This window comes from Phocoena sinus, chromosome 2 (genome assembly GCF_008692025.1).
Source record: "Phocoena sinus isolate mPhoSin1 chromosome 2, mPhoSin1.pri, whole genome shotgun sequence".
NCBI classification, from domain to species: Eukaryota; Metazoa; Chordata; class Mammalia; order Artiodactyla; family Phocoenidae; genus Phocoena; species Phocoena sinus.
The window spans coordinates 39,777,921-39,802,704 of NC_045764.1; the positions used below are offsets into that span (position 1 = coordinate 39,777,921).

Below are 24,784 nucleotides of genomic sequence, written 5' to 3' on the forward strand. Positions count from 1 at the left end.
CTGCAGACGGAGGGCACCCAACATCCAAGATGACTCAACTCTGTTTTGATCGTAATATGCCCTCAGAATGAGGAGGGGAAAGTCTCAGTGCTACCAACTCGATCTCTCCCCATCATAGGCTCAACGTCTAGCTGCCATTACGCTCTTCACATACCTGCACACAGCTTTCCTAAAAAGGTTGGCTTACTCCTATCTTGTCTGCACACGCACGTAAACACCCACGCACTCGTTACAGACATTATTTTATAGACATTATTTTAATCCGGGGTTGACTGAAAAACCTCCTTCTGGAGACTTGATCAGGAACACCCACGTCTCTGGACATCCTAATTCCGTCCATGGCAGGGTGGGGCCAGAGAGGAGCTGAGCTAGCATGGAAGTCCTCCTTGCTTGAGGCTGCCCATGGCTTGATGGCCACCAATGCTACTCCTCCAGGGTATTCCATCCCCTATGAGACTTGGAATTATGGGAAGGCTGAGAGATCAGCCATCATTGCACTGACTGGGTGAAATGAGAGGAAAAAGTGAAGGAGAAGGAGTTTATAGTCTTGGAAGTACAGTGCCCCCAATCTGGTGCAATCAAAGGTGGTTCACATTATCCCAGCTCCTAGGGTTAGAAATGGCCCTCAGGTATCCCTTAAGAATGTAAGGTCTGGAGAGCATTTTCCTCCCACCCCTTTGCCCCCCAGGGACCCTAGCGATTATGCCCTGTTCCCACCTCCCTCTCAAGCTCATCATCAGGGCCTCCTCCTACTTAGATGAGGCTGCCCCTCCCCTCCTCTTCCAGGACAATCCAAGGCCAAGCCCCCAAATGTTTTGCTCACGTCCCTTCCTCGGTTCAGTGGAGGCTGCAGCAAAAGTGGAGTGTTTCCAGTTTCTCTGACCATGCTTGGTTTTAAGTTAATCCCCTCCTCCTATCCTTCCCTTTTGCTGAGAATTCATTTGGCTGTTCCCAATATATCTGTATCCGTGTCCCGTATCTCTAGTTCTTCCCCTTACCTTTCAAGCTCCCTCTCTGTTTCCCCTTCTAGTTTTGATCTTCTTTGGGGGTTTTGGTTTTTACTTTATTTTGCTTTTTTCTGTTTTTCTGTTTTTTTGTTTTTGTTTTTTATAGGTTTCAGAGAAATTATGTTGAATCCAATAAGCCTTCCCGGACATTCCAAGCCTCTTAACCATGGCATCTATGTTGAGGATGTCAATGTTTATTTCAGCAAAGGACGTCATGGCTTTTAAAAACTCCTTTTAAGCCTCCCTGTTTTGATGTCACCTTGGTAGGCTGGGCCCTCTGAGAGGTTGGAAGCTCTAGGCATTGTTCTGTTTGGATCCGGGGATGCTAAGTAGAAACTACACGAGCCGCCGGTGCCCCTGCATCCTTTATCACCACCAAGACGGGTGTTTGCCCCCATCCGCCACTGGCAGGGTTGCCCTTTCCCTCCAATCATCACTGTGCTCCTTTTTTTTCTGGCCTCCAAGGCAGCTCCTGCCATCATCTTAAGAGCCAATAAAGAGAATTAAAAACCTGTGCACCAGGAACCATCTCTTAAATACACTAGCCATTCTCTTGCTTTCCACAAACAACCCAACCACCACGAGAAAGCCTGATGAAGTCCAGCCGTGCTCCGGCCTCACTTTCCCCGCTTGGAAGCGTGGGGTCTCCCTGGCTCTCCCTAGGATACCAGGCCATCCTCTTAGTGACCTCGTCGCCCTGCAGCCTCCCGTGGGGAAGAACATCTAAGCAGAGGTGGAGACGGCGCGGTGAGAGGAGAGGGAGCCAGGCCCAAGTATTGGCACCAGATTAGGTCTCAGAGGAAAGAATGGAAACCAATCATTTTCTATATATATATGTATTTTTTCTTTTTGGTGGAGAAAACCGTACCTTTTTTTTGGACACACTTTCCCCCTACTTCCTCTTCTCTCTGGAACGGCTCACAGTGAGTGGTATTAGAAAACTCCTTGGAGAAGAGGATTTCTCCAGGGCTCCTTCTTGGCCTCTAGATCTGCAGTTCCGACAAGCTTTGGCTGCAGGAGGTCTTGCCCGTGAATTGGGCATCCTGCTAGGACCACAAGGGACCAAGGGAATCAGGGACCAAGGCCCTTCCTGCTGTTCCATGATCCCAGGATTGGCTCTCTTACCCCACTTTTACTTATTCTTGACTCTGAGAACTTTTGGCACCCAATGGAATCACCATTTCAAGGCCAAGATGAACTGAAGGGGAAGAGAAGTAAAAATTGGCCTCCTCCAGCCCCTCTCATGGCTCCAATGGAAGTGTCATCCTGTTCTCTGGTCAATATATGTGTTTACTTTGCTTGCTTTGACTCATGCCTTACTCCATGGCCACCCTCTCCCAAAGAGGGAGGTTTGTTTCCCCCATTTTCAACTTGATCCACTGGGGAGAGGGAAAGGGATGCTTTTCCCCCTGCTTCAACAGGAAAGGTACAGTTGTAGGGCCTGAACCTCTCCCAGATTTGCTGCCATGTTGGCTGAGTGGACTTCGGGCTTGGCCTAGTTCCCCCCAACCCACCCATGGTGCCTCCGTTGTAGGGGGTCAGCACAGGCTGCCCCCTTGAGGGTGGAGCATGGAAGAGGGGGCCAACCGTGGGGAGATCGTAGGACAAAATGGTGGTGGTTTTAATCCACTAAGTTTTGGAGTGATGACACAGTAACAGATAACAGATTCTCTGCCTTGGGAAATTTCCCTGGGGGCTAGGATTCCCACTTAGGGTTTTAGGTCCTGAGTCCTGTGGGTGGTGGTTCTTCACGTCGGGTTCCCAGCCTGATTCTGCAGACACCTCCATGGGCTTTAAAAATGCACAGCTTTCCAAGTTCTTGCCCAGTATCTGGGGTGGCCTCCCGGGCACCTGAATGTTCAGAGTATCACACGGGGATTCAGCTTCTCTCAAGGGCCTAGAAGTGTGTTTATTTAGCCCCTCCCAGCTCCCCGCCATCCTGCTCCCCATTGCTTCATGTCTGGCTATTCCCCATTGTGTCCTGCCAACCCTTTGGGCCAGGGCCCCCTCCTGAGTGTGGCTTTAAGGAGTAAGCTTGAGGATGATGTTTTTTAATTATTGTAAATCATTACCTCATTTCCAGCCTCCCAGGCTCCATCCATCCCAGCATCTTTTATTCTGCCATTTTCTTCACCTTGTGCTATGACCATGGGGCGTTTGTGTTTCCGCAGAGACATATAGGAGTGTTCAGTGTATAGTTTCTTAATAAACACTTTATTTTCTAATGAAATGACTGGATCAGACCTCTTATTTGGCAATTTTGCAAAGAATATTAAAGATACGTAGAAATTTCAGGCTACCCTGTTTTTTAATTCCCCCCAATTTTACTATTACTCTTTTAAAGGAGTTTCTTAGCCAAGTCCTGTTTGCAAAGGATTTTACAATCTGTTCCATTGGTTGCTTTCACTGAGACCCCTCCAGATACAGACTGAGTCCATACAGTGAAGGGTTTCCTCATCTTACTGAGAAAGAATTAGAGGCACAGAGAGTTGAATGGTTCGCTCAGGGTCACACAAGAACAAGAGACAGAAGCCAGGTTCAAACCTGACTCTTTCAGATACAACTCAGGTTACTGAGACCCTTGTCTCCTCGGTGGCTGGGGACTCTTCTGTTGTCCGTACAGCCAAGGCTTATGGAGATTCTTTCTTCAGAGCTGATGTGTAAGGGGGTCTGGGAGTGGGGTTGAAGGATCCTTTATCTTTGGTGCACCAGTAAGCCAGTGTAATTTTTCCCTTGGTTGCAGTGGTTTTATATCTCCCTTATGGATCTTGGGGAAGTGACTTTGCCCAGAGGAAGACGGGGTTTTGGGCTTGTAGGCCAACATGCCAATCATCCAGAGACCACTCCCTGCCCCCCCACAGACACATACACACTAAGGTAGGCCAAACTCTCATGTCAGGTCTCATGTGGGCTACCAGAAAAGGAGAGGCAGAAGGGTCCTGGGGTCCTACTGAGGCTAAAATGCTTAGATGAGCTGGCTGTATCTGTCTGCCCTTGGTTCCTGGGCCCTGACCCAGCTAGAAGGGTCAAAATGCCTTCTGTAACTTACAATATCTTCCTTTTAGGAGGAAGGGACTTTGTATGTAGGAGATTTGGAACAAGAGAGGAGGTCGGGGGCTGGGAGCATTTTGACCCTTCCCTTGGTCTCAGTAGGCTTTTTGGGGGCTTCTTACTTAGGAAATAAAGATGAGGCATGCGGAAGTAAGGTGGGTGAGCTCAAGGTGGAAGTCCAACAGGGATTGATTCGGCTAGGTTGGTGCTTTTTCTACTTACCCTTACTCAATCTCTTATTTAAGTCTAGCTTGGTTTGAGCCCTCACCTCACCTCATCCCCAATGGAAGCTCATTTTCTATAGAGTGGCCTGGGTAGGGGGTTGCCCAGCTCCGCATTCTCCTGTTCTCAAGGGTTCCAGGATTGGACCAGGGATGCCCCAAGGGTTGAGACTGTCTTTGGGTCCTTCAGGCTGCATGGATTCTAGGGAGAATTTCATTATTAATAAGTAGAGATATTTAAGTTTTTTTTTTTTTATCAGGATGCGTAGATCCTGCCAATGCTTGGGAGAAAAGATGATGAATAGAAACGGCCCCTGGGAAGATGGGAAAGAAAAGCACCTATCCTCGGGAGGAAGGCTCAGCCACGTGGAGGGAGAGCTCTCCTGGTGCAGCAGGAGGAAGAGGAAAAGATGAGGGTTTAGAGGTTTGGGGCAGGCAAGGGAATGAGAGAGTTCTTGTCTGGTGGCTTCTGTTTTGCCTATCAAGTGTAAGGCAAGGCCTTGTGCTGCAAGCGAGAACATCTAAGAGCGTTGAGAAGGTCTAAAGCAGCAGAAGAGACCGCGGCAGATGGCAGGGAAGCATGAAAAAGTTGCCGGGAGGAATGAGGACTGGCTGAGACTGGGGAGCTGTTTTGAGTGTCCAGGATTCCGTTCCCCATGCTTTCCTGCTGGGCTTCGAAGTCCCATGGCATCTACCCCAACGTTAGAGGCTCTGGGCCAGTCAGCGCTGGCACAGGGGAGGCATGGAGAGAGGAACTCAGCCCACTAAGGATGCTGGGTTGGACAGGCTTCAGGCAGGGAGGCTCAGGGGACCAACAAGACCCGTAGCTCTGTGTTTGGAATCTCACCCACAGGATTTCACAGTGGCTTTCTCAGACTTGAGGTTACGTTTTGGTCCTAGGGGATTTCGTGGCAAAGCTTCAATCCATGAAACCAGTGTGCCTGCCATGTGCTGTCTGGATCTTCATTCTGGAAGGAGTGATTGAGGGGCCCTGGTTCTGAACCCTGTTCCCTGAAGCTCAGAGGGTGGGGAACCCACTGTACCCTTAAGAAGCTGTAGGACAGTGGTCAACTCAGTTGTAGGGCCTTTCAGGGACATGCTCTGGAGAGGACCTGAGTCTTTCACTAGGGTTGTGTGGACAGATCCCAGAACTGGTTGCCAAGCTCCAAAGAATGGGCTTTCCTGGGGAGCCTTAGTAACGATCATTATGGCGAACTTATGAAGCACCTATTCAGAGCCAGGCACATTTGACCCATGAGGACGCTGAAGCTCAGAAAGGGTTAGTAATCACTAGGCCAGGTTTTCACAGCTGTGAGTGGCAGAGCCAGGACTGACACGGGGTCTCTTTGACCTCCTGGTGCTCTTGGCTGTTCAGCTGCCCCATAGAGCAGCCCCATCTGCTCCTGGAAAGCTGCAGTCCTGAGATCTCCACAGGCATAGCCTCCCCCTGGCTCCGTAGATGAAGTCCTTCAGGGGTCTTTGGGGCTAGATGCTATCCCTAACTTCCTCCTGAAAACACCCGAACACGGTGATTTTGAAAAGAACGTCTGCCACGCTCCTTCTTCACCCATTCTAGCATTTAGTGACCCTTGATGCCTGAAAATGTGGTTTTTCTTACATCTAAGATGAATCATCTGGTTTTCAGTTGGTGAGATCCCCAAACAGACAAGGGTGGAATCTTTGCTGTCAAGAAGGACTTGTTGGCTGAGACACACCTGATTCCTCAAGTTGGTAGGTGAGGCTGCTCAGGTCTGGGCAAGCAGGGGCGGCTTCAGGCAGGAAGGTAGTGGAAGGAAGATCCTTGCCTGACTTGTGCACCCCCATCTGAACTTTGTTCACCCTTCCTCAAAGACCTCCTGGTGTGTGGAAGCTCGGCCATGTGCTTCTCACCCAGGGAAAGAGCAGATGCCAAGCATCTTCAATTTGGAAGCCAAGAAGCTGGGCTCTGGGCTACCCTGTCGCTCCCTTCTTACGTGGGAATTCTTTTGTGTAGCCAAGCTCCCAGGCACCACATGTTCCCCTCCCCAGCCGCAGGTGTGACCTCAGCCTAGCACTGGGCCGTGACGCTTCCCCTGGCTCTGCCCAGCTCCTGCAGGTCAAGGCCAGGCCTGAGCAGACGCTCAAGCGTCTCAGATACAGGAGCTAGACGCCAGGGAGGGTTTGATGCTGTGGAGAGAGCACGGGGAGCCGGCAGATCAATGCAGGGTGACTTCATCGTGTGTAGCTTCCTGGACTGCACCACATGCGGACTAGGCAGAGGGCCTTTGTTCCTTCAGTGTTTACCGACTCGGAGCTCCGGCTAGACTCACAGGTGGCCTCCAGAGTGACTCTGAAATGGAGAGCAAGATGAGGGTAGCAGTGAGGGACAGACGGGGAGGCGTGAAGGTGAAGGGATGCTGGCTGCTCTGAGGCTCCTTTGGGAAGGATAGAGGGGAAACTCTTCAGTGTGACAGCGGAGGAGGCGACGGGGCAGCGAGGAGGGTGGGAGCTTCAGGGGAACCTGGTCTGCATCCAAATTGTCCAGGAGGCCTGAAGCTCTACTCCCCTGCACCCCTAGCTTTGCCCCACCCCTGACATCCCCACTGTACTGCTGGGGAGCGGCCGAAGCGGCCAGTGGCCTCAGTTGCCTTGGATAGCTCTGGTTCTGCATTTTGCCTTTAGAAATCCTGTACCACCCCCACCCCCCCACACCGCCCTACTCACCTCTCAAGAAAATCTCAGCCAAGATCTAATCATATATCCCAGAGCTAAATAAGCCTCCTTCCACTCTCCTTGAACCCAAAGTGAGTTGAAGATCTCTTGCTGGCAAGAGATCAGGTTTCTCGTCTGCTTTTGCACATGGTTTGGAAATTTAATCAGGATTCCGAGGGTAGGATTTTAATCCCAATTCCTCCTTCGATAAAGTGACCCCAGTTTGCCCCTGGGACTTAAGCTCTGCTTGCTCGGGGAGGAGATTGGGTGGGTGATGAGGGCTAAGAGCTCGCTGCCTTTTCGTCACTTTCCATCAGGACCCTGTCCCCTCCTGGGTGTGTACCTGAGAGCAGTAGCTCTTCCTTCCCCACCCCCTTTGCCTTCCAGCTGGAGGGGATGCATTGCTCAGATATTCTGCAGGTTTGGGGGTGGGGCATTGTGAGAACTGGGGAGAGTGAGGGAGATATTGGGGTTATCCGTTGACTACAGCCTGTTCGGCTCCCGTGCAAGAAAGAAACCAGAAAGGCAGGAGGATCTCTGAGAAGCACAGATCCTAGAGGGACACAGAGGATGCTGATGACTCAGATTCTGTGCCAAAGGCAAGGCCAGGTCCATGCAGGTCCCGTTTGGGAAGGTGGAACTACTTGGGTAGAGGAGAAAGGCAGGATTTCCAAGTTCCCGGGGAAGATCCGAGCTGTAGAGAAACCCTGACTGAGAGCTTTGTTGAGACTTTCAAGCCTGGAAAACAGGGGATGCATGAGCTTCCTACTCAGACCAGAGGCAGCCCTGGGCATCTCAGGATCACGTGTCTTCCCACGACCCTCTGCAAATAGGAGCCGCTTAAGGCCGCTCCGATGTCCATAAACCTGCCTTTGATTTGGCTGAGAGTGGACGGGGGGGCACGTGGCATAAGGCAGGAAGAATGGAGCTTGGCTTTCCTGAGAGGGAAAGAGCAATTCTCCCTTCACACCCTGTCTAAGAGCAGTGGCAGGCGCTGTCTGAGAGTTTGGAAGGTGGATCAGAATGGCCTACATGGCTGTGGAGAAGGTTTGAAGACCAAGGGTTGAGGCTGCTCAAAGGTATGAGTTCCAGGGTTGTGTCCGACTTGTGGCTCCATCCAAGTTTGAGGAACAGAGTGTCATGTCAGTTCGGAAAAACCCCACCAAGCCTGACTTGGGTGAGTGATGGCGGAGGCCTTGGTGGCTGACAGTGACACCCAGCTTGTCTATGGAGCTCTCTTTCCTCCTCCCCGTTTCTACCTCCCATGTGCTGTTACCATGGCAGCAAAATGAAGCCTGGTTCGGTCTTTGGGGACCTCAGTGGAGCAACCGGCCTATTTCCCTTCAAAAGACAAGGGACAAGGCTTCCCTCTCTTGTCCCTACGTTTATTCTGCAGTGAGAAGGGCAAGGACCTAACCCCTGTAAAGTGACTTCACTGCTGTCAACTATGGCCTGGTGATGCTTCTTTTATAGAGCTCTGAAATGCCACCTACTTTTTTACTCTGAAGCACACACCAGCTTTGGTCTGTTTTGGTCCCCGTGATAATGTTTTAAAATTGCAATGCCATGTCCGTTACATTGCAACGTTTGCAACAGCCTTCGGCCAAAGTCATGTGATCCTGACTCCCAGATGGACTTCTCAGGGGAAGAGAAGGTGTGGGGCTGGGGGGAAGGGGTCCTGGGTGCTCTTGGAGGAATGACATCTGTCTACAGTCTGTGCCACAGTTCTTAGTAGCTGGACAGGCCTAGGGAGGTATTTACTACACACAGCCAGGTTCTCGAGGGTGTTGGGAGCAGGGAGACACGGAACATCCTTGAATTTGGAGCTGAGAGCGTTTAGATTCCATAACACAGGAGACCCCTGGACCTACAAACGCTGTTTCACTGCCAACCCTTCTCAGCACTGGCCAGACAAACTGTCTCCAAGATCTTCCCTCCTGCTGCCACAGTCAAGAAGGACAAGTCCTAAAGTCTGTGTACCATGGGCCAACCAATGTAGGCACCTCTCCCAGGTCCCTCCTACAAGCAACCTTAGGGATAAGGAAAATTCCGGAATGCAGGCTAGATGCTAAGTCCAGCCCACGTATTATGTATACACCAACGTGTCAGCCTTCTCTTACTGTTAATTCTGAGAAAAAGACTCACGTGACAGAGAACCCGAGAGGAAATCTCAAAGCAATTTTTGTCATGAGCGTTAGGTCTCTGAAAACTCACGCTGGCTGAGAGGGCACAGCCAGGATCTCTCTTGTCGCTCCCATCTTAGAGCCACAGCTCTGGACCAAAGCCTTCTGCTTCAGAGGGAGCCAGATGCAGAGCCGACCAGTGAGAACTTGACTCTGGTGGGGAGGGTGGGTAGGAGAGGCACCATGAATAAAGAGTATATTCTGAGAATGTCCTTCCCGCGAGAACTGAAATTCTGAGTTCATGCGCGAATGACTCATGGAATCGTTCAATCTTTATGGCTGTCAACTGGACACTTCCCGGTATTATAGCAGGCAACTGCTGTGTAGTACCTTTGATACCAAACGGACAATCTGGTCATTAAGAAGACCAGAATGACACCACTGTGCATTTCTAGGATGGTATCTTTGGCCATCTTAGTAATTTTGTGGGTCAGCCACTTGACCAACTACTGCCCTACATGGATCGATCAGTTTTCTGGGAAAGCTTCAGTTTCTACAACGGGGTCCTGTCTTCATTTGAATGCCCAACTTGTTATTAAATAAATCATGCTGTAAGGATCAAGTGCTCTCCTTTTCCTTGGCTGTGGAAATGTTTCCCTCTAGTTTCATAAGATGCTAAGAGCCCATCAAATAACTTTGGAGAGCATTGTATGGTATAGCCAACCTCTTGCAGGTTTACCATGCATGTTAGGATACTGAAGGCTCTGAGAAGTCCTCCTTTAAATAACCCTTTTTATCCTACCTCTTTCCCAATCTAATTGAACATAAAACACTCTTCACTCTAAATAGACTCATGCATACACTCTAGGTAACACTTGGTCAGGGTGTGGGCAGAAGCTTTTTGAAGAAGAACAAAGCACGATGGGTTAGTCAACCACTGACCTCTTACATCAAGATGAACCACCACAAAAAAAAGAGAAAAAAAAAGGTGAACCACAACACCCCGACACCTTTGCCCAGCTTTAGGCTCGGTCCCCCAGTTTGGCCCTCGGCTTTGTATGGAGGAAGAAATGATTCTGGCAGCTGGTGGGTAGGTGCTCTTGTGAAGTGCAGGAGCCCTTCACTGCGATGCCTCGGAAGAAAATGGTAAGTCATTTCACGTAAGAGCTTAAGACTTCAGCCCTAAACCTGGTCACCCTCCCAGGTGGATGGAGGTGACATCATCTAGCAGTAGTGCACGGCAGTGAAGAGCTGGCATCAGTCTCAGCACTACCGCCAGCAAAGTGACTTGGGTAAGTTACCTTTCCTTGTTCCATATTTGTCTCTGAGCTTGCTGTCCCTCAGATAAAAGATCCTACCCAGACAGGTGTCCCAAATACCATGTCCCCACGAGTCACTGTTGTCTCCTAGTGGGGGACATCTTTTGGTTCTGGGGTCTGTCTCTCTGTGCTGAGTGTCTTAGTGTATCACGTGGGAAGGGTGACCTCCGGCCCCTCCTGGAGTTCTGGGGAGGGGGGAAGAGGGATAGGATGGCTGCCCTTCTGGGTGAGGGTTGGTGGATTTCTCCCGAAGAGGAATGAAGCAGATGCTTGGAGGTTAATAGACCCTCGCTGTCACAGTCGGACAGGGCCAAGCGGGAGTTCTTGGCAAGATTTTCCAACTTTGATCTCAAGAAGGCAGCTCTGCCTAACAAATAGTCTGAAATGTCAAAGAATAAATGTTAAAGCTTGAGGGGTCGTTCTCCTGGGAGTTGCCTGGGCTGGCTAGGGAGGGAGAGGAGGAGGGAGAGAAGGACACAGCAGAATCCTTCACATAAAGATTCCGACTTGGTTTTGTGATATTTAAGAAAAAAGAAAACTCTGAATTATTTATAGCGCAGAAGATGGAAGCTGGATGTAGAAAAGTGGCTGGGCTTGAGATGGTAGTTCACGATCCAACTGCCCCAGCTTTGAAATGGTAAAACTTTTCTTGTTGGTGACACGCTCTTGACCTCTCCCTATCTGTTATTATGATTACTATTATTGTTCTTTTAATTAAGAAAATGTATGGCTTTTGCTTCTGTGAGTCGGGGAGAGGCAGTTTCTAGAAATGACCCCATCAGCTTCCAGCTTGTGCCTCTTCAGACAAGGATCTGGGGACCCCCGCTCCAGTATGGGTGGGTAGCATCTTGGGTAGCAGTTGGTGGCCTGGCCATCAGTTGGCCATGTTGATCTGGGAAGGTGGATTTCATGTGTCAGTTGTTCCATCTAAAAAATGGAGCCAATTGTCATATGCCTCTTCTAGGTATACTGGGCGCCATGAATGACGCCATGTGGTCAAAACACCTAGGCACTTGGGTGAGGGTGGCAAGAAAATAGCATCTCTGTTACATGAAGGGGGGAAAGGAATTAAAGAAATTTAAAAAGGGAAAATCAGATGTGATGGAAGGATTGGTGTTCAACCTAGAGGGAATGGGGTCTTTCATCTGTTTATTTTCCTCAGTGATGTTGTTTAGATATTAATAAAAATACTTCTGTTTGATAATGCGTCCTGATTCTATAGCATGGGTAACTGAAAGCCACTGATAATCTCAAAATTGCAGTCAAATTTAAAATTGTAAGTGTAATTGACACTCTCAGGGATGCCAACAAATAGAGACAATCTTTGGACAGGTTGCGGGTGTTTGAGTTGAGGCGGGTCCAGGTGCAAATCAGATCATCGGTAAACCTCCAAACAAGCAATGTTGTGTTTAAGATGTATTGCTTTTACTGAAAATATTAATACTTTTGCTTTTTTTCTAGACTTGTTTTTTTTCCACTTCGAAGAACCTAGAGAACATTTTGCAGTTAAAATGTCACAGTGACACTCCTGTTATAAAACTCTGGAAGTGTACTTATTTTTATATTCGGTAACTTACTCTACCTCACAGAAAGGTCTTCCAAATATTTTTTTCCCCCACTCCCTACTTTCAATGCTGTAGAAGTATGACTAGCATTCTTGCTCTAGGACAGTGGTTCTCAAACTTTCTGGGCTTGGAACCCCTTTACACTCAAAAATTAGAAAGACCTTGAAAGTTTTTGTTTATGTGGGTTATATTCATCTACAATTACTGTAATTTAAATTAAAACTGAGAAACATTGGAAAACACAAGTGCACACACACACACACACACATTTTATTTAGCCATCAGGGCAATGATGCCATCACATGTCAGGAAGTCACTGGAAAAACTCCTAGTATACCTGTGAGAGAATGAGAGTGAACAAAAGGACAGACCATCTTAGTATTCCTAGGAAAATAGTTTTGACACGTGGATCTCCCGAGAAGGTCTCAGGGCCACCAGGGCTATTTGGACCACATTTTGAGACCTGCCACTCTAGGGAAAACTGATGCATGAGCAGATACGGAAATCAAGTCTAGGTCCTCTTGGTACCAGTGAATGGTACCAGTTATGCACTTTGCTCCAAATGTCGGACTCCATCAGAACTTCATTTCTTAATGCAAACATCACCACTGCCCCTAAAGTGCCAACCCAAACCCAACTGGATATAACCGTGTATGCTCGGTTGCTAGGGATGTGGGAACCGTACAAGAAAGAATTCATCTATTATAAAGAAAACTGGGAGGTTGGGTGCGTGCTTGCTCTGGAGAAGGAACGTGGGCTTGATGCAGCAGTAAATATTATTGGCCGATTGAAGAGACTCAGCATGAGCAGGGTTTGCAAAATCCCAATGTTGAGGACAGGGAGGATGAATGTCAGGGGGATGAAGAGCTTTTGCAATCAGCACCTTGCGGGTCAGAAGTCTCATCACGTGCATCATAGCCCTCATTGTGCATCGCATTTGGATTTGTCTAAGGAACATGTAGGACTTAGCAGTGTTCTACCAGGTCCCTTAGGAGCGTCTATTTAAGTTTAGAGACCCTGGTCCCTCCCTCATTCACCTAACGTGGGCAGCTTTGGTGGAGAAAGATTGGACCATGAAATGCATAAGGTCTTAAGGAGCCTCGTCGGGTCAACTCGATACATGCGTCAGACAGAGGGAGTTGTCCCGTCCTTGGGGTCCTGGGTGCACGACACCGTGTTTATGCTTCCTAGCGTTTTTACCTGTATAACCCAGATTTATCACTTATATTTGGGGGATCAAGAACGGCTCTCAGCTTGTTCTGAGGGGTCCTTTGTCCCCAGTATTTCACAATCCTCACCAGGAAAATAAGGTCTTTCAAGAATGCCTCTGAGGTCATGAGTTGATGTTGGTTCATTGATTCATCCTTCAAACAGTTATTGGGCACCTACTCTGTACCATGAGTGGCATCTACTCTGCCATTGAGTGAAGCAGTTGTATTTCCTGCCCTCTAGAGCTTCACAGTCTACTGCACTGGTTCTTGTTGGGGGAAGGGGTGACTTGTCTCCCAGGGAGTTTGATTATCACAAATAAGGGTATAGCCCCCATAACTGGCAGCCCCCATAACAGTGAATTACCTGGCCCAAAATGTCAGTAGTGCCAAGGTCAAGAAATCCAGTCTAGTGGGAATACAGATCGGTATCCCTTATCTTGGGCAAGAGGGTTTTCATACTTTTCAGGGCCCTCCTTCAGCTGCCAGGAGTCCGAGGGCCATGGCGTCCATATCCCCTGTCCTACACCCCTTCTAGATAAAGTTGCAGTTGCCTAAACCAGAATTCCTTACCAAAATGGTCCTTAGCCCACTTCCAGGGCACTTGCAGGCCTGTCCGTTGGTCTTTTCTCCTAAGTGTGGGCTGCACTGCAGGTGTGTGCCCTGTAAAGCCCAAGAGTTGGCCAAGGGGCTGCTGTTTGGGGGCAGAGGGGAGTGTGAGTGAGGGGTGAGGGGTGGCTCAGGCTGGGGCGCCTTGTGCTTCTTTGGCCGTGCAATGGGAAAGGAGAGCAAGCCGGGGGCCAGCTCTCTGGCACCGCGTGGCCCAACTCCCAACTCCAAGGAGCCTGAGATGTCTAAATTTGTTCCTGGTTCTTCAGGTCATTCTGAAAATGTATTCAATAAGGTAGGAAGATAGGATGTACCTTATTTAAGAGCGTGTTAGCTTGATTAATGACTTCTGAATTTTTGAACATGTGAGATGTGAGCTTCTAATTATTCTATTGTCCCAGGTCCTACAAATGTAAGGGACAGGCCTGGTGCAGACAAATGAGTAATTATGAAGCAATATGATGAAATTGTGAATGAGGTAAACATAGAGGAAGGACACTTAGTTCTTAAATGTAGTTCTGGAAAATACTGAATCATGACATCTGTTTGCAGCTGTATAAATAGAAATGGCAGTTCAGGGAACCCACAATCAGGATGATCAGTTCAGACTTTCAATGTTCTGTCATTTAGAGAGATGTCTGCCTCTTTGAGTCTGGGAAGCCTGATCCCACTGCCACATAGATAAATACTATGGTCCATTGGCAGCCTCGGGCTGTTCAAGTCAGGCGTTCTTTGTGCTGGACCATCTCCACCCTGAGGTGGTGCTCATATAGTGTCATGCCCTTGTCAGGTTACCATGGAGACTGATCTTGAGGTCTCCAAAATTGATTTGTATTTATTGGGGATCTGCTGTTTTCCGGATGCTGTGACCAGCATTAAACAGAGAGAGAGAGAGAGAGAGAGAGAGAGAGAGAGAGAGAGAGAGAGATAGGATGCACTCTCCCCTCCCCTACATGGGGACTATTGGGAGGGTATCTTTCCACAGCAGAGAGGTAAAGACCTTGGAGAAATTGCATGGGTATGATGGTGTTTTTCTTCTAATAGCATTGTGGTTTGTTTCTGATTACAAAAGTAATTTATATTCACAGTAGACAATTTGTTGAAATACAGAAAAGCACACAAACACATAAATTATCCACAGTCCCATCACCCAGAGACAACACTGCTAACATTTTAGCTTTCTGCCTTTCAAATCTTTTTTATGTTCTTATTTAATTATTAAACAGAATCAAATCATTCTATGTGCACGTGCACACGCACACCCATTGCTTTGCTACTTCCTTTTTATAAGATTGTTTCATGTGCCATTTAACTAACCTTTTGCAATATTAAAAGACTTTTTATAGATAATCTATTCACATGGTTCAAACACATATACACACACACAAACACACACACACACACACAAAACTTGTGCATGAATGTTCATAGCAGCATTTTTCAAAATAGCCAAAAAGTAGAAGCAACCCAAATGTGTATCAACTGATGATAAACAAAATATGGGATACACAAACAATGGAATACTACTCAACAGTAAAAAGGAACGGAGTACTGGTATATGCTACATGAATGAACATCAAAAACAATATACTAAGTAGTGAAAGAAGCAGGACATGAAAGATCCTGTTTTGCATGATGCCACTTCTATGAAATGTCCCGAAGAGGCAAATCTATGTAGACAAGAAGTAGATTAGTGGTTGCCTAGGTTTGGGGTTGGGAATGGGGATTACCTGTAAATGGACCCAAGAGATCTTATCGGGGTGATGAAAATGTACAAAAACTGGATTATGGTGATGGTTGTGCCACTGGTAGATTTACTAAAAATCATTGAACTGTACATTAAAATGGGTGAGATTTATGGTAGGTAGATAATACCTCAATAAAGTTTATTTATTTATATGTAAATATATATGTAAAATAAAGTTTATATGTATGATATATAATAAATATATGTAATATGTTGATGTAAAATAAAGATTTTATATACAAACTTTATTGAGGTATTGTTTACCTCAGTTATTATATATATGTTACATATATACATGAATTCTTCCTACACCTGTCCCTCATCTGCAGGTTCATTGTACCACCACCACCATCACCACACAGGTAACCACTGTTATTGTGTGTCCTTATGAATTATATCTAAACAAATTACATATAAACAAATATTAATATACACTCTTGTTTCCCCTCCATTTTGCATGTGTAAAACTATATCACACATATTATCCTGTGCTTTATAGTATTCCCCCTGCAAGCTTTTTGGAACTCTGAGAGAAATTGCTCATTGTTTTTTTTTTAGAGATACATGCTATTCCATTGCCTTGGTGTATCCAAATTCATTTAATTTCTTTATAATATTTTGCTCTTACAAATAACTTCAATGGATTGATCAAAAATATAATGAACCTAAATAAATGTGGTTGAACCTAAATACAACATTAATACAGGTCCAAATAATCCCCACAGGCTATTTGGTATACCTGTTACGTACCTATAACCTGTATGAGGTTATACCAATGTGTACCCTCAGTAATAATATATGAGAATGAGGTTCTCCACAGCCTCAATAAACACAGAGTTGCAGCATGATTTTTAATGGCTGGGTAAGGTTCCACTGTGTGGATATACCATCTTTATTTTACTGTTTGGAAACTTGGCTTATTTTGTTTTATTTTTCTATTCTTATGAATAACAGCAGGCATTTCCACACTTTTGGTAGCTAAGCTGAATGAGGGGGATGGCTGAGCGGCAGCGCCCGCCAGAGGTGCTGTGTGTCCCTGCATCCATGCCTTGTGGCCCACTGCAGACACCCCTGGGTATTTATGGACTCCCCAAGAATCCCCAAGTAGCCAGTGGTCTCTCCTTAAGAAAGCTGTCCTCTTGTAACAGAGAGCTAACTTAGGGAAGCCATCTCCTTCTAGAACACGATGTCTTCAGAGCCCAGGATACAAAGTTGGTGAGTGTAGGGGTCCTTACCTTTGCCCAGGTGACTTCAAAGCGCTGTCAGTATTCCCATAATGTTGTTCTCCAAAGGGCTCTTCTGGCCAGAGTCCTGCCACATTTTAGGTTTGGGGATTCTGAGCTGCACAGTCGAAATGTTAATGGGATTCTGAGTGAAGCCTCTAATCTCATATGTCGTTCAGATGGCTGACCAAGCGTGGCAGCTTGACTTTCTCAAGGTCAGGGTGAGGGTTGGGAGGCAGTCCCCATGTACCCTGACCTCCTGCCCTGGCCTTTAAGCAGGTGGCCACCTGGGAACATACTGAGTGGGGCACAGCAGTAGAGGTTGAAGCTGGCTGCGAGAAAGGCCACAGACAATTCAGAGCGAGACATTTCCAGCCAAAAAAGAGGGGCCCAAACTGGAGAGAAGTCAACCAGCTGGAGCGGATTCAAGGAAATAGCAACAGGAAAGACGAAGAGGTGGAGAGACTGATCATGAGATTATCTAAATCTGCAGCTTTGGAGGCCAAGCGACAGCCATGTTTTCTCTGTGGTAGCTCTCAGTGGTGACAGCAAAGAGCATGCTGGGATTCCAGTGAGTCCCCTTCTCTTTTCCTAAAAGGGCCCTTAGTGTCCTTCTGAGGTGGGCGTGGGACAGAGGCTGACCAAGAGGAGAAACTGACCCTCCCCTCTTCTGAGTTCCTAGGCTCTTATCTGCTGGAGAGGAGGTCCTGGGGAAAGGAGAGGTACATGGACAACACAGCAGATGGTCCAGAAAGAACCCAAACATATGGGGACACAGACAAGCATAAGGGGCTGATATTAAGGATTGAGATCGGGTGGTGACAGGGAAGGGAAAGGAAAACTGGGCCTGGGAGGAGCACTGAAATGGAGACCAACGAGTGCAATTAGGTTTGTGTCACTACCTACAGCCCAGGCAAGCTGTTCGTGGGTCATCTGTTAGAGGCAGCTGCCAAGATGGCATGTGTATTCCAGGATCCCTGGGTGCTAGCCCTTCGTATCTGCCAGGCTGAGGGAGGGACCATGGATGCCAGCCCTGGAAGCCCACTCAGGCATGTGTGGCCCACCGTATGAGGCTCTCTGGCATTCTCCTGGAAGCCAGGCTAGCTGGGAATCAAGGAAATACAGCATGGGAAGGACCTCTGTGAGACTGTCTTTCTCCCTCCCTGCAATGGGATTGCGAAGAAGCAGTTGTAGGTGATTGGAGCAGCCACTGATGCCCAGGCCATAGGGGGCCTGGTGCCCTCACTGACATACTAGTGTCCGTTTCTTGCTTATTTCATCCAGTCATGCCCTCGGCAGGACCTACCCCAGCCCAGGAAGCGGAGAGCACAGTGCGCACCCAGGAATCGGCCCTGCCACTGCAGCCACCTCAGGTCTGGCTTGCTTCCTGCCTGCCTAACTCCCCCCTCCCCTTCCCCAGGCCCTGCTGCAGCTGGTGCGCCGATCTGCAAAACTGCTAATGCCACCGTGCTCAGCACCGTGTGTGCTTGATAAATAGCTGTTCATTTTCAAAAGTTGTTAACTAAGGCATTAACTAAATGCTCCTTTCCTTTGAAAGATCTCCCGGGAAGGAGTATTTCCAGTTTCCCTGGAAGTTCACCCATATGACTCACTGAGGATTTTTCTGCCTCAGTGGCACACATTCTCTTAATGATACTCCAGGATTGAATGGGTATCTAAACTTAATTCAAAGCACAGGGCTTTGCAACAGGGTTGCAAAGAGAATTCAGCTCTGGTCCCTGAAATGGTCATGGACAGTGAAGTAATACACAATATTATGATAATTCTCTGTGTGTTCTCTGCTTCCTGGAATTCCAGAATCCTGATCATATCTATGTCTGAATAGATAAGTGAGTGCCCCTAGTCATGGGCAAGATAGCTGTTGATGAGAGAGCTTAGGTGAGCTTTGGTCAGACCCTGAAGGACTTGGGATTCATCTGTGTTGAATGAGGACTAAGGAAAAGCTGTTGGATTTGGGTATCAGGAGATCACCATGACTTTGTGACAGGTCAGGGAGTGAAATGGTAAAAGGAAGAGTTTAAAGGCTTAAGAAACAAATAGGGAGCTGAAGCTTAGTAGCCGGCACGAGTAGGTAAACTCCCTATCAGTGAATCTGGTGATGAAGTGGGGCACGGGAGAAATTTCCAGGGGAAGTAGGGTCAAGGAATGCTTTTTATTAGGAATGGGGAAACCTTATTCTGTAGGTGAGAAGTCAGTGGGAAGGAGAGATTTATAATATCGAGCAGAGGTAAATACTAGATGGGACAATATCTGAAAAGTAGATGGAAAAAACTGAAGATGTAAGCTTGGGTGGAGAGGGTATCCTTGGAAAAAAAAGAACCATCAATTCGTCTAAGACGAGGGAAAAATAAAAGTGAGATAAGTAGAATCGAAGAGAGGGAATTGAGGGAATTTCTTTTTGTTTCATTAGCAAAGTATTGAACAAAGTCACTGAGAATGGGAAGGTTTTGCACTGGGAAGGTTTTTTCTATGGTTCCCCTGGAAGGAGGTCCTGGGTCAGTCTTATTTGGGAAGGAGACCCAGATCTTGATGAACTTACATTCATAAAGGACGCAAAATACCGCCTATTTCCGCTACTGTGAGTGTTGGCTGAACTCAATTTCTATGCACATTTGATTGTGGGTGCTTCGTAGCCAAACTTGGTGGCTGCCTAGTAGGGTGCAATCTGGGAAATGCAGTAGGCAAACCCCTTCATCCTCAGTCTCCCACCCTGCTGAGGATTCAGCTTGGCAGGCTGTGGCAGGATATGCTGGCCCATACAAGGATGCCCACCCTGTGTCCCAGAGATGGAGTGAGGTTCCATGCCTGGCCTCCTAGCCATTACCCTTGGAGACATTCACAGAACCCACCTAATTGCAATGCAGTTCAGGACTTCCCAGTTGACGAAATGGCTCTTTATTTTGTCTGTGTCAGTGGTTTAATGAGTTAATGTTGTGATCAAGCCCTCACTTGGGTGCAGGGACTCAGGTTAAGGAGAAGATGGGATTTCAGGGGAGACGGAAAACCTGAGGTTCTGGTTTTCAGTAACTTTGACATTCTTGTGTTTACTGGTGGAATCTATGCTCAGATGACTGTGGCCTTAAGCTTTATATTAACTCAGAGCTGTGATTGCCCTCCTGCTGGGAACTGCCCTGGCTTAATAATTAGCACATCCACCTTGGCTTCAGAATTTGGTTCTGCTGAAGCCACAGCCACCATGGATGGTGCTCGATCTCCAGTTCTCACTGGAGGTTTTCAGAGTCACAGGAGCCTATGGAATAATGATAATCAAACCCACCCGTGCGGTCACTCATCTATCCCTTGAGTTGCTGGGGCACAGTTCTGATGGGGACACAAAGATCCTTAGCTCTCATGGAGCTGGCATTCCACTGGGGAGGCCAGTGGATAAACAAGCAAGTCAGGAAGACAACTCTCCGATGGCAGCAGTGCCACGCATGAAAGTTTAAACAGTGTCTTGTGATAGAAGTGTCCCTTCTATCCAGTGTCCCTTTCAGTTGAATGGTCGGAAAGTGGGCATTTGGGGACAGGTAATCAGGACTCTGTCAGGGCTGCTAGCAGGGCTCTAAGGTGGCACTGAGCTTGGAATGTGTGAGAAGGAAGGAAGCAGGGTGCAGGAGGGGTCGGTGGTGCGGTCAGAGAGCAGGATTACATCCCATAAGCAATGATAAAGTGAGTTTGGCTTTCATCCTAAACTCAGATTTGAAGTAGGGAAGAGATAGTAAATTTCCTACTTTACTTTTTATTAAAGATGACCCTGGCTGGCCAACCGTGTTCCAGAACGGGTGGAGGCATGGGAGTGAGGGGTGGGAAAAAGAGTGGAAGCTCAGTTGGGAGACCATTGCCCAGGTGAGGATGGAGGATGGTGGCAGCGGGGTGAGAAGAAGTGGGGATGCAGACAGATTTGAGACATGTTTGGAGGTTGGAGTCAATCGGATATATGGATGGGTCTGGTGGCACTATGGAAAAGAACCATCGAGTAAAACAGGTGGATTGGGGGTCTGTACCACTGAGTGAATGGGGATGTCATTTCCCATGCTGGGGAAAATTGAGGCCCTGGGGAGGGGCAGGGGCAGGGTAAAAAGAGAGAGTTCTCTTCTGGCTGTGCAACATGTGAAAGACCACTAGACACTCAAGCTGAGATGTCAGGTAGGGATTGGGATAATGAGTATGATTTCACAAGCCCGATGACAGCTGAGCATCCTTCACATGAAAGTGTGGGAGCCCCACCCCACATATACATTCCAGCCCATCCTCCAAGGATGCCCAGGGATGGGGTAGGCTGAGGGTGTCTTGTTCTTCTCATAAAAATTTCCAAGTTCCTGCTTTCACTGGATGGGTGAGTTTACAGACCTGCCTCAGCATCTACATGAGCCACAGCTCTCCTGAATCTTTATCCTTGATATGTGAAACGTGCCTTTTGTTCAGTGTTTTATTCTCAGAACATCACAGAGAGTGGCTTTTGCTATAGTTTTGATGTTACAGGGGAAGGTTATGTGGAAGCAACACAAATTACCAAATATGAAATCTTAGACATTTCTGTTCCTGAATGGCCCTCCAGCCACCAAGCCACTTCTATGATGCTAGGCCCCCCTTTTTTCTCTTTCAAGTTCTCCTCGCTCATCTCCTCCCAGGGAAATCCAGGCACCACATTTCAACGTTCAGTGCAGTTTAGTTCTTTCCTTACTCAGCGCTGAGCCTGCTTTTGCATTTACACAGACTAATTAATGTGCTCTGCTAAATAATGAGCCAGCTACTTCGGGTCCAACTTCCAGTATCAGGGAGAACTAGAAGGAGGCTAAAATGTTTTTGTCTTCTTTCACGGTCTCTGAGAGACCAAGGAAGCAGTAAGATTTATTTCTCACTTATATGAAGCATGTCCCCCCCACCTTCTTAAAGGAGAGAGTGACTACAGTCGGATGAGACGTAAACATTGACTTCCTCTGTGTTAACCTAGTAGCAACCCAGCCATGACCATTTACCAAGAGCTCCTTTTGTTCCAGGGGTTCTGCTGGATGCTTTCGATCGGTGAGCTCATTTAATCTGACAATACCATACTATGGGTCCTCTTATGAGCCCATTTCACAGATGAGAAAGTTGAGGCTCAAAATGACAACACAGCTAGTGGCAGTGAAGCCTGGGTTTGAGTCAAACCCAACATCTTTTTTTATTATTGAAGTATAGTTGATTTACAGTATTGTGTTAGTTTCAGGTGTACAGCAAAGTGATTCAGTTATACTTATATATATTCTTTCCTTAAAATTCTTTTCCATCATAGTTTATTACAAGATATTGAATATAGTTCCCTGTGCCCTGTGCTATACAGTAAATCCTTGTGTTTATCTATTTTATATATTATAGTGGGCATCCGTTAATCCCATACTCCCACTCTAGCCCCCCACACCCAACCTCTTAATGACACTACACAAGGAGGGTGCCGCCAGTGTAAATGCTTTCTCTGTGGGACTGTGCCCATCATATGATGAAGATCTTGATGAACAGGAGGAGGACAACGGTGATAGTGAAGATAATTAACATTTAATGATGCTTGCCTAATTTAGGTACTTTTCTGAGTAGTTTGCACACACTAACACATTTATACTCAGAACAGTTCTATGAGGCGGCACTATTATTATATCCAAATCTTGTATAGATAAAGAAACTGAAGACCAGAGAAGCTAAGTAACCTTCCCAAGATCACAGAGCAAAATGACTGGTGTCGTCTGAATTTGATCCCAGGCGGCCTGGTCTATTCGTCATGTTGACCGTGGTTGGCTGGAGCCAAGTAGGTAGGATAAGGAGGCAATAAAACCCTCCTCTCTGCCCCAGTGGTGGGAGATTTTTAGGCACAGCCAGAGGATTGAGGCGCCGTGATCGGAGCAAGGCTGGCTTTCCTGGGTAGCTCTCCTTTAAACGACCTCCTCTCCCCCCACTGAAAAACAGAGCGGCACAGTCTGTGAGCACTCACTGGGGTAACTTGCAGCACGCTATTCACGCATTTTTATTGCTCTTCTTGGAGGATGACAGAAATGGAGCATTTTCTTGCTGATTGCTGGGGAAGGTCACTTTTACATATACTTTCCCATTTATACGGGAAGCAATGTAGGCTCAGAGAGAAGAGATAGTTTCCCTGCACAGTCTTCCCTGATCCCTCAAGACCCAGTTAGATGTACCTTCCAGGTGGTGCAGGAGGCTTCTCCTTACCCCGCCCCTCTGTGGGGCTTATCACACCGTGTTGAACTTGCCCGTGACTCGTCTGTCTCGGGTCTAGACTAGTGGGCTCCTGGAGACCCAGGAGAGTCTTTTGTTGTCCACCATGTCCCCAGCACACAGGGAGGCACACTGTAACTTTAATGCACATTTGTTAACTACGTCACAGATTGAATGACTGTGTGTCCCCAGGAGAGTCCAGGTGGGTAATCCAGTTTCCATCTCTGTCAAAATGACGTTTTTTTGTTGAACTGGCTTCTTTTCTGTGCAGGACCACCACTACCATGCAGGGGGCTGGGGTGGGTCAACGGCTGTACTTGCCAGGTAGGTTTGGAGCAAGGGTTACTTACAGGCTCTGTGGCGGGTGGACATTTTCTAGCTCTTTCCATGCTCTTCTTAGCCAGGACCCAGACACAGAGTCACTCACTGGCCAGCGTCCCATTCAGCCACTCCTACAGCTCCATGAGCCAAGGTAGAGGCTACTCCAAGTAACTTCCACCTACTGTGAGCTTATCATGTGTCACCTGCTGCCCTCCAGCTTCCCTGTGCCTTGCCGTGTCCCCAGGTCTCCTGACCCTCCTGACAGCAGATAACAAAAAGCCTCCATCAGCCAAGCAAAGTGCCCTTTTCGAAGGCATCTGGCCTGGAGCTATTGGAGTTGTCTATAGCTGAAAGTGGCAGGCAGAGGCTTCTGAGGACGAATTCCTATTTCAGGGTAGGTGGGTAGGTGGAGTAGGCGTGTGCTTAGAGAAGAGAGGACCTTTGAATCCATCCCTCTCTCTGTGTCCACGAGTGTCAGGGTGAGTGAGCGTGTGTGAGACAGCCTAAAGCGAGCAATCTGGGCTAAGAGAGTAGAAATGAATGTCTTAGCAGTCTTAGGACTCATTAGATGCCTGGTACTGTGTGTGCTAAGAGGTTTACAGACTGATATTATCTCATTTACGTACATCTAAGGTGGATCACATTTATCAGAAGAGATATCATCTCAGAGAGGTTAAGATGCCCAGTGTCACACAGCTAGTCAGTAGCAGAGCTGGGTATGTCTAATGCCAACACTGGGGCCTTTGACCACCAAGGCATAAAAAGTGCTTCTCCACCCCCTGCCCTTTCCACTCCCACAAGACCAAAAACCTGCACCGTCTCACGGTTCATTCTCCCGACCACACTCCCGGGAAATCTATGGCCCCCAAAATTGCAACATGAGCAGCGAAAAGATTTATATACATAAAAAATCAGACCCCTGTAGATCACTGTAGCTGTCAGGGAACTTATGAATGCACTTACAGTTGATTTTATTTATTAATCTGTTTATTTTGAACATCCACGAAACTAAAACGGAACAGACAGCACATCAGGTGAAGAGAATGACATAGCTTTTCACACATGTTAAATTCACTGGGCACTGTACAGCGAATTCTATTTATTAAACTCTGGTCTGCTACAAACTTTTTTGGGGGTTTCCTCATTTCAGTGAGACATTTATCAAGCGGTTTTGCTCTTTTGCAGATAACTTTTTTTTTTCCATGACTGGTCTTCCATCCAAATATTTAATTCCTTCCTGATTTTATAGCTTGGATTTCCTAAATCATTCTGCCTAAATCATGACCTGGAGTAACTGGAGATTCACATATGTTTGATCCAAAATCTCACAGATATGGAAAAGTTATAGAGGATGACATCCATGTGTAATTGACAAAAGACACATTTGCAGGAGAGGGCCATAGCTGCCTGGCCTTTCAGCTTCTGTACTTTTTGTGCTGAAAATGAGAAAATGGGTAAGTTCCCAGAGAAG

The 24,784-nt window shown here is 47.3% G+C and overlaps 1 protein-coding gene and 1 long non-coding RNA gene across 4 annotated transcripts in view; one reads left to right on the forward strand and one right to left on the reverse strand.

Annotated features, from left to right (window-relative positions):
* The window catches only part of NTRK3 (neurotrophic receptor tyrosine kinase 3), a 377,501-nt gene that overhangs the window by 279,978 nt on the left and 72,739 nt on the right, over positions 1 to 24,784 (forward strand). For 2 of the 3 annotated variants that reach the window (XM_032623819.1, XM_032623820.1), the window contains one exon: positions 1,114 to 2,305. The exons of the other annotated variant lie outside the window; for it this stretch is intronic. In XM_032623819.1, the coding sequence (XP_032479710.1) occupies positions 1,114 to 1,232 (119 nt within the window). In that variant the 3' untranslated portion in view covers positions 1,233 to 2,305. Of the gene's footprint in view, positions 1 to 1,113; positions 2,306 to 24,784 lie in introns of those variants that run through there. 3 annotated transcript variants of the gene reach the window in all.
* LOC116749444 lies at positions 3,201 to 16,876 on the reverse strand. Its single transcript, XR_004348614.1, has 2 exons — positions 16,777 to 16,876; positions 3,201 to 6,608 (listed from the first exon to the last, which is right to left on the reverse strand). It is a non-coding gene; the product is annotated as an uncharacterized LOC116749444 (long non-coding RNA).